Source organism: Platalea leucorodia (genome assembly GCF_965183815.1).
Source record: "Platalea leucorodia genome assembly, chromosome: 12".
NCBI classification, from domain to species: Eukaryota; Metazoa; Chordata; class Aves; order Pelecaniformes; family Threskiornithidae; genus Platalea; species Platalea leucorodia.
In genome coordinates this window covers 11703500-11720375 of record NC_138834.1, presented here as the reverse complement: position 1 = coordinate 11720375, position 16876 = coordinate 11703500, and the positions used below count along the sequence as shown (strand labels likewise).

The following is a 16876-nucleotide window of genomic DNA, read 5'->3' as shown; positions in this document are numbered from 1 at the left end:
CAGGCTAAGGGATGGAAGGGGCTGGCTGCAGAGTCTGCTGCATCCCACTGCACCCTTTGCATCCCTTGCATCCTGCTACACCCTTGCATCCCTCTGCATCCTTTGCACCCTTTCACGCTTTGCAGCCCGTGGCCCCTGCGCATTAACTCCCAGCCAAGCCCACACGCTTCTCTCTCTCATGCCATCTTCCTCCCAGGTGCAGTGACCCAGGAGCACCCGCACCAGCCGGGAGCCCCTCCAGTAGCATGTGGGGGAAGCAGCTTCAGTCTCTTGCCCAGAGCAAGCCCAGGGTCACCAGGCAGGGCCGTGCAGGCAGTATGGGGTGGTATAGACCTGTCACCCTGTGTCAAACAGACTTTCTGACAACCCCTCTGCTCTGCAGGGAGGGGAGACATGAGGAGCTCCTGGGCTCCTGAGCCACAACTAACACAAATTCACCCTGGCTGAGCATCCACGTCTCCTCTCACTGAAGGATGTGCAGTCAGGGTGAGTGTGTGCAGCATCTCCTCCGAGTCCCCATGGATGCTCAGCCAAGACAACCAAAGCCTGGCCATGTTTTCCAACATGTTTCCGACCATGCATGCTCCTCCCAGCAGGTCAAACCCAGCTTTTCCAGCTTGGTAGCCCTTGCTCCGCCAGCTACATCGGCAGCCGGTCGGGAAGGGAGCACGGAGGTTTCACCCGCCACCACCGAGAGCCAGCGACCACCTCAATCCAGATCTTATTTTAGCTGCAGCTCAGGGGTGAAATTCCCGTTCAGATATTCAGCTCCAGAGGCCAGAGTGGGGGAAACACATTTACTCCACTATGTTTAAATTGGAATAAATCCGGTGAGCCCGAGGCCGTGAGGCTCTGGCAGTCCTGGCCATGAGCTCCCCTCACCCAGGGGATGAGTGTGCACAAGGCTGAGGTCAGACACAAGGTTAAAGTGGCCCAAAAAAGGAGGGAAGGATGCTGGTGATGGGCAGCAAATCCACCACAGTGGGTGACCACATGCCCAGCACAGTATGGGGATGGGGGGGCTGGTGCTGGAGCCCCTTCCCCAGGGGTGCAGGGGGCTGGTTCAGCTCTTGGAGGGTCCAAGGAGGAGCTGAAGGAGACTTGGGGAAACCATCCAAACGAAGCTGCGTGAGGAAGGCAGGATCCAGCCCTGAGTAGAGGAGCCACCCCAAGACCCGGTCCTGTGGGGGGTTTGCTGCTCCGGGAGCGCCCTGGCTCCATCCCCACCTCGGGTACCAGCCGGGGACTAACCGAGCACACCGTGGCTTGGGCAGAGCTGCTGTCGAATCACCAGCTTCGGCACAGCCAACCCAATCCATAGCCATGCCGCAGAGAGTGGGATGGTCGCCAGCTCCTGGCCCGAGCCCCAGATGATGCTGCCTTGTCCCCCGCCCCACAGTAAAAGCAATAAAGCCACATTCGGAGCAAAAGCCGTGGTGCATGGGCCTCTTTCGGTGACAGCTGGCTGCCTGCTTGAAACCATGCTCACCGAAGGCTGAGCGGCCGCGGGGGGAGCTCCCGGCTCCGGAGTGGTGACTCAGAGCCATGGTGACGTGGCGGCTCTCCCGCAGGGACATCGGGCTGGGGCAGCCATCTCCTGCAGATGGGTTTGCACTCAGGTTTCTCTGGAGGTTTATTCCTAATTGCAATGTGCTCCAGTTGCAAAAATGAGCCGTCCTGCTCCATGCACGTGGGCACCCTGCTCCTGCTGCCATCTCTGCTTGACTTGGGGTCCAGCAAGGCCATAAAAATGCTGTTTTCCAGCATTTCTGAGCAAGCAAATGTGCCCTTTGGGGGAAGGTAACATCCAGGCATCCCTTCCCTAAACGGGCAGCGGACACCTTTGGAAATCTCCATCCTGGGAGATGTTTTTGCTGCGGGTGAGTGCAAGAAGCCTGAACACCACGGGGGACCCTTTACTCAGGGGAGAGGTGAGCAGCTCCAGTGGGAAACAGAGTTCCTTTGGCCCTCTGGATGTCCCTGCACATCCCATCCCTCCATCCCAGGCTGTGTGCTTGTCCCTTCTCCTCACCCGCCTCTTCACCAACAGTGTGAGGAAAGCCCCGCAGTTGGTTTGGGGGCTCAAGAAGAAGCAGTGAGCCAGGATCAGTCCCTGGCTCCCTCTGTGCCAAGGCAAGGTGCATCCCGCTCTCCTGGTGCAGAGCCCCACGGCCGTGAGCACCCAAATGTGGCCTGCCTGGCCAGGCGCATGGCTCCATGCACAGGGGCCAGTTGCAGCCAGAGCATGATGATGTGGTGGGACCACCTGCAGGTCCCATTGGGCTCTTCCCCAGCCCCACTCTCCAGGGCGAGCTCCATGGTGGGGGTGGCAAGGTGGGGAAGGACAGAAGGAGCTTTCTCACCCCTTTTGTACCTCCGTAGCTCAATCCAGGCCAGGTTAAGGCTCTTCCTGGACATCACAAGCCAACTGCAGGGCCATTTCTGCTCTGAAGCCCCTGGGTCCAGCTGCTGTAGTCTCCTCCTGCGTGCTAGCAGGTCCTGGGGAGTGTGGGAAGGGCCCATGCTTTCTCCTCCCATGCTGTGCCACCTGAGCTGCTTGTGGTACCACTGCTGACACCGTCACCTGGTTGGGGACTCCCCCACCCCAACTTGAGCCCACACCCCAGGAGCCTCATGCACATCCCAGCACATCATGATGTGCTCCCTGCCTGGACCTCCTGATGCATACAGAGCATGGGACACCCCCAGGTCACCCCATGCTCTCCAGCCCTAGTCCCCGTGCATGCCACCCGCCCACCTCTCCCATGCTCCTAGACCCAGCCTGGGGCTGCAGATTGTCCCCAATGGGAGACCCAGCTGCAGTTTGGCTCACTGAGCATCTTCCCTCAACTTGAAGCACCAGCATGCCCCTTGTCCCTCTGTCTCCATGGCACTTGTGCAGGTCCCAGTGGAGAGCCCTGTCCCCCAGCTCCAGCTCCATCCACCACGGCAAGCTCACCCTGAATCACCGCCAGCATTTCACCGCATCCCAGCCCAGCATGAAGGCAGCACAAGCCCTATGCAAACTACGGCCAGCTACATCATAGCATGCACACTGGCTCAGATATCTGCACCAGGTCCCCCAAAAGCCCAGCCTGTGCAGGCCCCAGCCCGCCAGCCTGCAGAAGGCAGCGCTCAGAGCCTGCTGGGCTAATGAGAAGCGCATGGGACCCACATCTGGTAGCGATTGAGCGGGGAGCAGTGCTGGGAAGGGAGGAAGCGCAGATTTCCTGCAGCACAAAGGAAGGGAGAGGAATGTCCGTGGCAGAGCAGAGGCCCCGGGGTCCCCCCCACCCTCCACTGGCTCAACTGCGATACCTTCACTAAGGGTGCAAAGGCACTGGATCACACCTTGCTCCTTTGCCAGCACTGCTGGAGCTTGTCCCTGGGAACGTGCTCCCCCCTTCTCCGGGCTGAGCCCCCTCTCTCCCCCCCTTTCCACTCGCAAGGGTTCACAGGCTCCCCGTGGCTGCTGTGCACGGCTCTCATGGCCATGCCGGCCCTCTGAGCCTCATGCATGGGCTCTCCCCTCCAATCTGGTGCTGCTCAAGTTCAAGGTCAAGATCCTGCTGCTCAGTCTGGGGTCAAGACAATCCTCCCCATGCCCAGACACCACTGGGCTTCAACTCCCCCTTGAAATGGCCTTGGGAAGAGAGCAGAAGCCCCAGCGAGGTGGTGAAGGTGGCAAGATCAAGGCAGGGTCTGCTCCGTGCTGTGACGCTGGCCATGTGATGCTTGGATGGGGACAAGGCAGGCTGCACTCAGGTCCTCACCAGTGCAGGCAGCCGTGTTAGGGGCAGACAGCTTGCCTGGTCCTGTGCTGGTACCAGGTGAAGTCTTGGCCCCTCCATCCCTGAGCATCCACAGCTGCCGAAGGGATTTCGCGTTGTATTGCCGGAGGAACACCCTGGGACAGCAAAACCCTGCAACAGCAAAAGCCTGGGTTCAGGTGACACGAGGGAAGGATATTTAGTAAAAGCTGCTGTCAAATCCTTGTGGCGGAGAATGGGAAAGTGTTGGGAATGCTTCTATCCTGGTCTTTCATATCACCCCAGCTGGAGCTGAGCAGCACAGCTAATAGCTTTTAATTTAAAAGACCCTGTTTTCCCTTCCCCAGCAGCTCAGCAGGCTGCAGCCACCCAGACTCTGCGCCACAGCTCTGCCTCCGGGAGCTCCGGCGCGGCAAAAACCTCTTGGCAGTTGCCAAGGATGGGGTTGGGGTGGTTTGCCTGTTCAAAATATGGTGCAGCCATTTCCCGGGGACCTTGCTGCCAGGCTGGGGGAAGAGCAGGCAGGGGATGGGCAGGATAGACGGACACGGCAGGGTTAACTGTGCAAGGCAGTGGTCTGAGCAGCCCAGAGGCAGAGGGATCTGCAATCGGCACACCCAAAGCCTCTCCAGGATTTGGGATTTGGGGATCCTTGCATGGAAATCCGAGGCAATCAACCAGGGGAAAAAAAAAGAGCGATTTATATTCAGGGAGATTTTAGGGATGCCCCGTTTCCCTGGGGACGCTCCGTGTTCTTCTGTAACATGGATGTTTCTACTCCCCTTGAGCAGGCAGCACAGCTTTTGTAAGCTTTGAAGTCATGTTAAAACCGATACTTTCTAGGCATTTTTTAATACATTTCAGCAGATCTTTCATTTTGCTAATTCAAGCCAGGACCCTTTTCATGCCTGCTACTGAAACGAATTTGCAACTCGGCCTGCACTAAACATTGATCTCATTACCTGCACCCGACCGCTCACAAAAAGAAACCATTGCCATCCCAGTGGTGCGTTTGAAGTCAAAATGAACTTAATAAACTCCGTGTGTTCTAAGGGATTAGAAGGGACCCTTGCAGCCGAGTGGTCTCGCCCTTCTCTACCGGCGGGCGCAGCGGTGCCTCAATGGCACCTCGAGCCATTGAGGCACCGCTGCGCCCACGCAGACGGATCCCAGGGGAAGTGCGGGAACGCCGGCTGCCGCCGCTGCCGTCCCTCCGGGCCCGGCTCCCAGGGGAGATGCTCAGGCCGCGGCTCCGGCTGCAGCGCCGGGATGGAGGGCGGGGACGGGGATGGAGGGCGTGGCGATGGGCGTGGCTGTGGGCGTGGCGCGCATGCGCACGGGGCGGCGGCGCACGGCGGGGCCATGGAGCGGTTCGGCGGCGGCGGCGGCGGTGGGGCGGGGGGGTACGAGGCGGCGGCGGAGCAGCTCTCCCGGCAGCAGGAGCGGCACTACCGGCTGCTGTCGGAGCTGCAGGCACTGGTGAAGGCGCTGCCCAGGTGAGCGGAGGGCGGTGGAGGGGACGGGAACCGGAAGCGGAACCGGAGCTGACCCGGTGCCGTCGCCGGTACCGGCAGCCCCTGCCAGCAGCGCCTTTCCTACACGACGCTGAGCGACCTGGCGTTAGCGCTGCTGGACGGGACCGTCTTCGAGATCGTGCAGGGCCTGCTGGAGATCCAGCACCTCACCGAGAAGAACCTCTACAGCCAGCGCCTGCAGCTGCACAGCGAGCACCGCGGTCCGGGGGCGGGGGGCACCGGGGGGGGCAGATCAGAGCACCGGAGCGGGAGGAGGGAGGGGCACCGGGTGAGGGCAGGCCCGGGGCAGCGGGGGGTGATGCCGGGGCACTTGGGCGGGGGGGGGCACTGAGGGGCATTGGGGGAAGGCGGTGGGGACAGTGGGGGGGCAGCCCCGGGACACTGAGGGGGGGCACTAGGTGGCGGTCCTGGGGCACGGGGGGGGGCAAGCTGGCGGTGAGGGCACCGCAGGGAGGTGATGGGGGTGTGGCGGAGGGGAGGCAGGCCCGGGGGGGCGGAGGGGTGACAGTGGGGTGGGCAGGTTGTGGGGGTACTGGGGGGAGGTGGGGGCTGCAGGGTCTGGGGGGAGGTGGGGGAGGGGACACTGGGGGACAGGCCCAGGGTACTGCGGGGAGGTGGTGGGGACACATGTAGCGGGGCGGGAGGGGACGTGGCGGTGGCGTGCCCTGACCCGCAGCCTGTCCCCGTCGTAGGGCTGAAGCAGGAGCTCTTCCACCGGCACAAGGAGGCCCAGCAGTGCTGCAGGCCCCACAACCTGCCGCTCCTCCGTGCCGCCCAGCAGCGGGAAATGGAGGTGAGGGGGGCCCAGGCCGGGCACAGCCCTCCCCCAGCGCGGAGGTTGTGTCCCTTCCCCTGGGGGCTCACACTTTGCTGCAGGAACCGTCCTGCATCGCAGGAGCATCGCAGCATCTCCAGAGGGTTTAACTAGTCCTGTCCGTCTGTGTCCGTGTCCCCCTGCAGCTGTGGGAGCTGCCAGCCATCCTGTCGGGTTTTGCTAGCACAGCCCTAGGTTCCCCACCCTGACTTGGGGGTCCCCTCCTCTTGCTTTGCCATTTGTCCTTCCAAGAGCAGGGGGGCCCAGGCTCTTGCCATCTGGGATAGCCGTGGTCCAGGTGTGATGTGGGAATCATGGAAGTTCAGGAGCCCACTCCAAAAGAGCGATGCTTTCCACAGCACTTTAATGAGTCTTCGTTATAAGACGGGATGAAGCCTGTATACAGATAGGCAGCAAGTTGATAGAAAACATGGAGAAGGTACGTGAAATCTGCCGTTATGTCGTAGCAAGTAGAAAGCAGAGAATACTCAAAAAATCACATTTTACCTAGTAGCACTGATAAGGAGGAACTGCCTGGCAATATGTAAGCGTAGAAATAGTTTCTTCAAGCATCCCAAGGCATTTGGAGAAAGGCATTTCAGCATGAGCAGACCGTTCAGTCCCAAAGGACTTATCTGTATATTAGTGATAAGATAGAGGCAGTTCTATAAGGTAAAGGAAATTGCAAATAGCTAGTTATCTTGATCGATGGAGTTTAAATGTAGAGGGGGATACTCCACATAAGGCAAACAGATAACTGTTTAAATACAGGCTCTTTCCTGACCTTTGCCCGTGGCAAGCACTGCGCCAGCGCTCGCTGTTGGATCTTTTGTTTTGGTGTTTCCACATCCCTTGTTTCCTATCAAGGTGACTAACCAGGCTGGACCTCTGTTAGCTGTCCCTGTTACTTTTGTCTCTAAGTAACTTATACTTATGGCAAGTAATAAGCTATACTGTCTGTTTTAAAGCATTTCCAATGTTGTCTTCACTCATTAAGTAGACCATATATGTGTCATTTCCCCGTGTCTTACCTGATGTGCAACTTCTTCCTGCTTCCTTCCACCTTCCCCCGCCTTTCTCTTCTGTTTTGCTCTGCCAGGTGTTACTAGAGTTACTTCTTCCCTTTTTTATGCTCTGATATTTTTGCTGTAGAGCATTTCGGGAATAGATTGATCATCGCAGTAACTATTGGTACATGTCTAATTGGAGGTGCCCTCTGTGGTTAAAGGCTTCGAAGACCAGCTCCCATGAGATAGCTTGGGATTGGGCTCCCAGGAGGGGTAATACAAGATGTAGTTTTTAGATGTCTGGCTTCCTAGTGGAACCCATAGCATTCTAAAAAGCTTTGCCCATCATACAGGGTCACCAGCCACCAGAGATGAAGCCAAAGTTTGTGTTTAAGCCTTATTTTTCTCCAAGATTTTGGCATTCTTCTGTAGCCCAGAAGCAGGTGCCAACCCTAAACAGTACGTAGGCACTTAAATCTGTTTTTTTTCAAACCCAAGGAAAGTCGCTCCTCCAGCACAGTAAGTGGAGGAGACGATGGTGTGGTGCCTCCTCCTTCCCCCAAGGTGGCTGAGAGGAAACGAAGTCTTTGGGGAGCAAGGGGTTTGAATCCTTCATATATTCCATAAAGAGTGCAAACCTCTACACTGAAGAATGTGTAAGGACAGAGCTTTCTTAGGTTCATTAGCATCCCATAGTGAAGGAGGCAATTAGCCCTTCTACCTCGCCTTTTATTGAGGCTTAAGTTGTCTTGAATTTCTCCACATTTATTCTAATAAGGTCCTGCTCCAAGTGTTTTCTGTGGAGCAGCTGATGTATGGTAATCTTTTGGTGGATCACAGTCCTGCATCTTCCTTAATAGCATGTAGTTCTGTGAAGCTTTCCCGAACCTGTGGACATAATTAAAAATGTAAGACTCTAATTGACTGCTGTACATCCAAGAAAGGTTACATGAGGTAGCTTCTGCTCCATGTAAGTAATAATTGCTCTTCGTTTAGGTCAGGCCTTTTGCAGGCAACCACTGATAACATCTGTGCTGAAGACAAACCTCGGCTCTTTTCCAGGCTGTTCAGGACTAAGACCTCTGTCATTCACATTCTGGATTTTCCCCAGGACTTGTAGCAGTGCACAGGCTTTCGGCTCCCTTCTCGGGTGGATCTGCCCAGGTCTCTTAAACCACCAGCCACTGGTGTAGGAAATCCCGGACTTTGTGACGTCTCCCTTTCTGTGCAGTGAGGATAACTTACCCCTGTGAATATTTCCAGCTAAACGCCTGCATCTTTACTGTGTTACAAAGGGGTGGCGTTGCACGAGTGAAGTGTTGAAACTTGTGCCATTTATTTCTTGCCAGAGAAGGAGGCTTCCTTTGTATTTAGATGGGATTTGATGCTTCCTGACTTTCCCTGTGGCTTGCAAAAGAAGTCTGTTGCTCCAACCCAGTAAGGTTGTATTGCCTCACCTCCACGCACATGTGGCTTTTTATTTGAGCTGGGCTCTCCTCATCCCCTACAATCCTTCTGCTGTCTTCTCCCCTCTCCGGCAGAGTTTCTGGTAGGTTGAGGTTTCCTCCAGACCTGACTAGCAGTACCCCTTTCTGCAGCTAGCAGAGCATGCAAGCGCTCCTAGAGCATGCCCACCATTCCTGATTTCCAGCGTGCCTTTGACGTAGGACATGGTCACTGTGCTCCGTTTCTTCTTCAGAGGCCATGCAAAGGTTTCTCGGCTGAGGTTTAGGCAGATGTCGGTGAGGCAGGAGGGGCTGTGTTCTCCTGGTTGGGGCTATTTTGCAAAGTCCTCGTTTGATAATGTTCTCAGTCTGCTAAACATAGAGCCCCAGCACACTGTAGTCCCAAGCAAGATTTCAGCTTGCTGTTGTCAGTACAAAATAAACGGGCTTTCCAGTTGCACAGTTAGGTTTTTGAGAAGTTCAGCTCCCTTGGTGAATAAATGGGATCTGGGTGTGATTTACAGCTCCAGCTCTGTGTTCAGGGAACATGGAGGTTCAGGGAGGTGTCCAAGCTGGCACCTTGATGGGCTTTGGTGGCCTGTGTTACTCCTCAGAGTCTTTCTTCAGCCTCATACCTGTGAGGGGTATGGGATTCTTGGACTGCTGACTTCTTTTGAGCCCGTGCTGCTGGAGCGCTCAGCCACAGCCTGCTGCTGAGACCTTGGCTCATCAGGAAAAGTCATTCGGATACTGATCTGTTGCTCGTGGTCTTTCCTGACCTCCAAGCACACAGAAAGCAGGCTGGTCCCAGTGACTTCCCTGCATTTTCTTGAGTGGTAGCTTTGCTATAAGACATGGCAAGTGGAGGAGGTAAGATCTGGGGCTGTGCTTGCTGCCCTCTGCTGTCCTTGGACTCGTCAGAGCAGGAGTGCTTCAGGAGTGCTCTTTGGTTTCAGTAAAAGACTTAGAGATGAGAAAAAGATAGGAGGAAGGCAGATATTCCACTTTTTTTCTGTCGACTGTTACCTTTTTCAGGCTGTGGAGCAACGCATTCGAGAGGAACAGCGAATGATGGATGAGAAGATAGTCTTGGAACTGGACCAAAAAGTGATAGACCAACAGAGCACTCTGGAGAAGGCTGGGGTGTCTGGCTTCTACATCACCACCAACCCACAGGTTGGTGTTCAGGCGGGGAGTGTAAGATCTGACAGTACTCTTGTGTTAATATCTTTATATTTTTTTTAAAAGTCTTGTTCTTAATGAATTCTGAATTGCTGGGTCAGAAAGAGTGATCCATCCTTCACCTCATCAGCTGATGGGCAATCTGCCCTGGGCAGACCTAATACCAGGTTCATAACGAAGGAGCAGAAACCCATTAGACAGGGCAACATCCCCAGCTTTCTGCAATATTTTTCTCAGTGTGGAGGGAAGAAACGCTGTGCCAACAGCCTGCAGTCCCATGACTCTTAAATGGGTCTGAATAATACTAAAATAAGTGGCTGCATAGGTTTTTCACTTTTGTAACTAGCTTAGCTGTACAAATTGCCTTCAAGAAGTCTTTTTATTAGGCATCTTGTTAATTCTTGCATGTGACTTGCTGGAGGTGATGATCTCAGACTGTGATTAGAAAATTGTTCTGTTTCCCCAGTGCATCTGCTCTTAAAACTTGTGAGCAATCGCCTGGGTTTTTCTCTGTTGTCTTAACGCCACCGCAGGAATGAAAAAATAAAACTTCCAAAGTCTCATTATAATGCCACAGAAGTTTGCAGGGAATGCAGAAACAGGCTGTTCTTAACTCTGTTTTTTCAGCTGATTAAATTTCACTTTGATAAAGACCTACTAGTGAGAAAAGACAGCTTAAACTAAGTTAGTTAAACAGGCATTTTCTAAAACCCACATGATTCCTGGTTGTGTAGCCTTGAACAAGCCTCTTCTTTTTCCTGTGCTGCTGTTCCTTATCTGTTTAATGAAAGAAGCTCTTTCTCTCCCCTCCTGCCCCTGCCTTTTATGTTATTTTTGTAAGTACTAACTCTTAACAGGGTTCCTGTTTGCTGGGTTTTATTTATGTTTGCCTTTACAATAGCTGGCAAACCAGACCCAGACCTTGGCTTGAACCTGTGAATGCCACCATCGTATAAGAAATCACTGCTGGAATCTGTTCTGCATGCATTTCCCATCAGCTGATGTGTTTCCTCCCAGTCCGTTGTATAAAATGCCTGCTTATGCAGTTGATATATTTTTACAAAAATAGATTTTTATTTCCGTAATGTAATGTCTGCAAGCCTGAGTCATGGAACAGGGTTCACTGCATTAGCTACTCCTCCATGCAGTCTCTGTGCTAAATGGCTTGTGAGCTAACTGTGAGTAAAGAACAAGCAGATGGTAAGGAAACCGTAAGCTGATGTTGGTGACTATGGGAGACAGTGGTCTCCATTTGATTACAGTCATGGAAAAGGGAGTTTTTGAAGGGGAATGAAACACCTAGAGGGAATTTGATGCACCAGCACAGCAGCATGTTGCACATGGCTTAGACTCCACTTAGAGAGTACCCAAAGCGATCCCTCCTGCTTCCTGCCCTTCTGTGCTGGAAAAGGACCAGGGCATTGAAGATGCTGCTGAAGGATGAGGGGAGGGAGCTGTGCCGACCAGGAGAACCTCCTCTGGGGTGTGTGGCTGTGCCTGTGCAAGGGGATGCAGCTGCCTGGCTCCTGGAGGCTGCTCCAGAAGTGAGGCTGGCCCTCACTGCATTTATCACTAAATCACGGTCAAGAAGAACGTACGTTTCTGAATCCTTAATGCATCGTAAAGCCCTGGAATTCCTAAGACAGCTGCAGTTTGCAGCAGATCTCTTAAGATATTACTGCCCTGTATTTTATAAAAATGCTTGAATGAGATGAAGGCTTTGTTTTGTATTTGCATGTTTTTTCTTTTGTTCCCTGAAGATTAGCAGCTCTCGAGTGGGTGGTACAAACCAGTCCTTTCTGCTTCCTGCAGCAGGGAATGGGATCATCTTATTCTTGCTAAAAAGTCTTTCTTCCTTTGCAGGAGTTGACTTTACAGATGAATTTACTGGAGCTGATTCGGAAGTTACAACAGAAGGAATCCGAGTCCGAGAAGGCTTTTTCCTGAACGAGCAAATCTGCTGTTTACTTTCCAGAGTTTTCTTCTGACTTCCCTCTAAAGAATAGACTGTTAATGCATTTTCTTTATATTGTGTCAGGAAGAGGCTACTGGCTGTAGAAGAAATAGCTGAGGCCCTTAGATAACCTTAGAGCTGGGGCAGGCAGACCCCCAGAACAGGTTGGGGAGCACCAGACTGCCTCTCCGGTTCTCAGAGCAAGATGCATGCTGCACATCTCGCTAAGACGAGGGACGACAGAGGGTGTTAATCTGCCACAGACAGGCTGCAGTGACGGTGAGGCCATTTACTATGCCAAGGGAGACTGGGCCAGACACTGAGGCAGCAAACCCAGCCCAGCCATATATGGGTGACCCCTGTGTTTAGGTGAATCAAGCTGAATGGGTGAGCAATGTGATATCCAAATTGCCGTCTCCTCTTCCGCTTCAAGAAGGAGGAGCAAGTGTCTCTGGTAGGGAATGGGAGAGGTGAGTAGCTGCCGTATTGGACAGGGAAGCAAAGTGGACTCGCCATCCGGTGCCGCCTTGCCATCACAGGTGGTTGGCAGCTGGGGATAAAAAGTCCAAGGTTTATCTACAAGAAGATGCTTCTGTATGTGTTGAGGCAGAAACAGCCTCTTAAACATGCAGACCCTTCCCAGAGAGACTTCTAGGCAGATACCAGCATCAGCTTTATTAAAGGAGGATTTCAGGCCTCTGCCCAGCGTTACTAGACTGATGTTTGCAGTGTTCCCACCTGGCTTGGATAGCAGTGAAGGCTTGAGAGCTTTTGCTTTGTTACTTTAAACCAGTTTCCAAATGGAGAGAAATAAAATACTCTGTCCTGCCTTCTGGGGCTGCAGCTTTCTAAATGTCAGTGATTGCGATTATGTTTGTCCCATCCCTGCTTGATGAGTGTGGGGTTTGGGGTGCACTAGATTAAAGCTGGGGGGGGGGGGGGGAGCCTTGAGTGTTTCTGAGACCTCTCAGGGCTGAGCTGATGACCGCGAGAGCCTGAGTCGCATCCCTGGGACTCGGTGCACAGAAGGAGGTGGGGCACTTGCTGAGAACTTGGTAAAAGATCGCTTCAAGTGTGTAAGAAATGTGTCGGTGCCAGGCAGTGTGCAATGTTGGCTGCCCACAGGAAACCCGATGATGCAAGGGAGAGTCTGTAATCAGTTCTGTTCTTCACAGATGAAGTTCAAGGCGGAGAAGCTGTTGGGGATGGTTCAAAGACTCGGGCCACCGTGTGTTGAAGGGCTTTGATTACACCCAGGTCACTGTTTAAGGGTTTTCTGGCATTCCCAGAGCAAGGCTTGTATTTGGGAGGCATCTCCTTTGCGTTACTGTTTGCTCTTGCCTGCATCCTCTGCTATTACTGCAGCAATCTCTTTTCACAGCGGAAGGCCGGGTGAGAAGAGTCAGTACGCTGTTAATTACTGTGGCTGGGAAATGGGTCGGTACCCCTTGCCCAAGGTACTGTGAGTACTTAGCTCACGTGAAAGCAGATCACTGAAGCTAGAGCAAGCCAGCTCTGGAGTTGGAGAACCAGCTAAAGTAAAGAAACCTGCAAAGGTGTTGGAAGAGCTTGTGGGTGGCCTTTTGGTAGGGAGCGGTGGTGGTGGAGGCATTGCCCACTGCTGTAGGCAAACACACTGAAGATCAGCAGCTACAAGGACCAATAAGGCTTTTGCAAATTCAGGGCTGAGGCTCCCTCCCGTTTCCATCACGGGTGGGTGTTTCCTCCCCAAGGGAATGTGCCACTGTGGTTCAGCAGCTGGGGACAAGAAGTGCTGCTCTTGTGGGGTCTCCACCTCCTGGACAAAACTCCCCAGCTGGAAAGCGAGCTGATGTGGGACCTGCACTATTGCAGGATCCCCACGAACCACCTTGAACTGTGTTGCCACTTGACCCTCAGCTGGGAGCCGTGCACTCGACTGCTAAAATGGCAAGGAGCAGAGTGGGCAACGTTCTCCTCTGGAGACATCTTCATCCTGCCTGTGAGGACACATACAGAGTAGTCTCCGGTGCTGACCGGGTGAAGGCATCTGTGTTCCTCTGTGTGTGGCCAGAGCTTGGCCAAATTGCTTCCCAAGGTGAGGATGAGGAAGACAGGGATGAACGATGGGTCCTATTGCAGGAAAGGAGACTGATTGCCTGGATGTGGGGGGGTAGGGCTGCCTCCCAGAAGGATCCCCGCTTCTTTGACATGAGCACTCTTGCATTGCTGGAGCAGCGGCAGAGCCAATGCTGTGGCTGGAGAAGCTCGGGGCAGTTAATGCAGCAGGTCAGGATTGCTGCCAGTGCGTTCAGCCCCGCTTCGCTGCCCTGTGTCATGAAAAGTGGACCCCACCTTGGTTCCCAGCTCCCCAAAAGCCAGAAGAGCCGGTCACTGCCATCTCTGCTGCTGTCTCTCCCAGGGGATCGCAGTGGCCTGCTCCGGCACTGCCATGACAACGGCAGCTCTCTGGCTTCCCGCTCCCACCATCTGGTTGCAGACGGCTCTGCCAGGCAGCCGATCCAAGCTGAAATTTTCCATGCCTGCAGTCAGGTTGTGTTTCAGAAAGGTTTTCCACGCAAGGTGGAGAGCGGCAGGGTGGCCAGATGTGGTGAATTGGTGGAACAGGTTAACTTAAGGGATTAAAGTGCCTGGGATGTCTCGTAATCAGGGAGTATTTGGTAAGCACAATTTCAGCAGAGGAAAACTTGCTCGGTGTTGCTGGGCGGTACAACGCTGAGGCTGCACAGATATTTTTCCAAGCAAGTGCCTTTGTGTCACTAGAGGGTGACGCCTTCCTACAGCACTGGCTGTGCTCATGCTCCTGCAGTTGTGTTATTGCCAGTGACAGCTGGGCTGGGGTCAGACCTGGTGAGAGTGACCCAAAGGAGCTGGAAGTGCTGCGAAGGATTACCAGATTTTGGCTGTCTCATCTCCTTGTTTCAGCCACCTGTGCAGCCCCCGAGCTCTTGACTGGTGCCCCAGGAGCGCATGGTTGGGGACCCCTTTGGTGGCAGCTCAAGTGGCTCCAGCCACCCACAGAGCTGGACCTTAAGTTCGTGCCCAAGTCTCCTCATATGCCAGAAGCAACATGGAGAGGGTATGCAGGAGAGGATCGAGTTCCCGTTCTGGTACAAGGTGACCGATGGCAGAGCTACGGCTCTGTGCCAGCCCCGTGTTCACCCATGAGCTGGAGGAAGGCGGATAATGAGTGGCAGAAGGGAACAAGTCCTGTTTCCTGCTTCCATTTTTTTATACTTTGGGCTGATGAGGAGGATAGTGGGGTCCCCTCCATGTAAAGAGGTCAATTCAGCATGGATAAGGGTGAATTTCTGCAGGTGGGAGCCCTTAGTGTTGCACTGTGGGTTCTGAGTTGGCCATTACCACTCTAGAGATAGGCTAGAGATAAAACTGCTGGTGACACAGAGAGGGACTTCACTCTCTTCAAATAGAAGAGCTAGGGTGTTACATGAAGCCTGTAAAAGGCAGGTTTAGGTGGAGCTGGAGATTGCTTGGGAAATTCCTTGCCACGAGGGCTGGAGAAGCAGAAGGTTTATGTTGGTTCAAGAGGAGGTGAGAGACTTCTGGAAAAGAAATGCTTTTTGACTTAGAGATGGAGAGTGGTGATTCCCCTTCACCGAGCTGCAGATACTTGGAAGGACGTGGAAGCACTACATGGTTTTGCTCAGGTTTTGTGCTCTTGCCCAGGCACTGGCTTTCTTCACTCCTGGGCGGCAGGACCGTGAGCTGGACGGGCCTGTTCAAGAGCTCACCTTCCACTGCTGCCCCTCCAGCCGCTTTCCCCTACACCTCTGCTTCTTCATGACAAATACCTGAGCACAGAGGAGGTCCCTGTCCTCCAGGCAGCAGCTCCAGAGCATAGGGGGTAGAGGCAGATTCCTCCTTGGAACAGCCAAAGAGGAGAGGAGCAGGGTCTCAGCCCTTCACTCCATCCAGAACCGTGTCCATCGGCTGGGATTTGGGATAACTACTCCACCCTTCCCTGTTCCCTCTGTGTGTGGCTCAGGCTGCAGCGCTCCAGCCCAGCACATGCACCGCATGGGGCCGGCGTCCAGCCTGCAGCGACAAGGTCGTGGGGGACCCACCGCGACGCTCTCGGCGCACTGCCAAAAATTTGTCAGCCTCTCCGTGGGGTTGGGGGGATGCTCCCCCGTTACCCCAACCTCTGCTCCCAGCTCCGGTAGAGACACCCCTGGGGCTGCGGCTGGTGCCGCCCGCCCGCCCTGCCCCTGCAGCATCCCGGGGCTCGGAGCATCCCGGGATCCGGAGGCTCCCGCCCCGGCTGCTGCTTCCCCCCGGGGGCTCCCCGCAGCCGCCGCGCCGGGCCCCCGCCCTTCCGCCGGGCCGGGGAGGCGGAGCCGGGGCGGGAGGCGGTGGTGGCGCGGAGCAGGTGGGGGCCGGGGCCGCTGCCGGAGCCGCGCGGTGCCGCCGGCCGCACCCGCGCAGGTGAGCGGGACCCGGCAGGGCCGGGGCCGGGAGCGGGACGGGGGCGGTGCGTGGGGGGCGCCCCGCGGGCGCTGCGGCTCGGCGGGAGCGGGGCTGGGGCGGGGGCTCGGCGCCGCCTGAGGAGCGGCATCGCGGTGGGCTGAGCAGGGGCGAAACTTTCCCATCTCCCCGCCCGGGGATGAATCCGGAGGCTGAACACACGCCCCGGCCCGGGGGTCCCCACCCGCGACCACCCCCCCACCTCGGGAGGGATGCTCGCTTGCCCAGCGGGTGCCGAGCTCCGCGTCCTGCAGCAGCTGTTGGGTGCGTTGGCATTGGGCACCCCAATACTGCCAGTCCCTCCGTTCGTGGGGACTCCGATGCAGGCGGGAAGTGGAGCTGGGGGGTCTCGGCCAGCACGGCTGGTACCAACAGGCCTGTTGTCCCCACGGGCCAGCATCGTGGCATTAGCTCGCGCTGGCCTTTCCGGGACCTTTTGGCCTCCGAGACAGACGGACCCAGGGAGCAGGGCTGCACTGAGCGGCATGAGCCCTCTGAGCAGGATCCATGGTTTGGGGATGCGGGCAGACCCGTATCCTGGCACGGGGAGGAGGGCGGCTGGAAGGAGAGAGCATCCCCAAAATCACAGACCACCCCAAGGAGCAGCCGTGAAGCAGCACCTGAAGGTCCCCAGAGCTGCACCCTCCCGCTCTCCCGGCAGCGGCTGCCAGCCGGGGCTGGTCC

General features: G+C 55.3%; 1 protein-coding gene across 1 annotated transcript; it reads left to right on the top strand.

Moving 5' to 3' along the window:
• Positions 1 to 5132: 5132 nt before the first annotated feature.
• DGCR6 (DiGeorge syndrome critical region gene 6) lies at positions 5133 to 12527 on the top strand (the record flags this gene model as incomplete). The annotated part of the gene is made up of 5 exons (XM_082325398.1): positions 5133 to 5266; positions 5345 to 5505; positions 5998 to 6098; positions 9607 to 9747; positions 11617 to 12527. 5 exons carry the CDS (start codon positions 5133 to 5135, stop codon positions 11698 to 11700), a joined length of 621 nt encoding a protein of 206 aa, XP_082181524.1. The 3' UTR covers positions 11701 to 12527.
• Positions 12528 to 16876: the final 4349 nt, after the last annotated feature.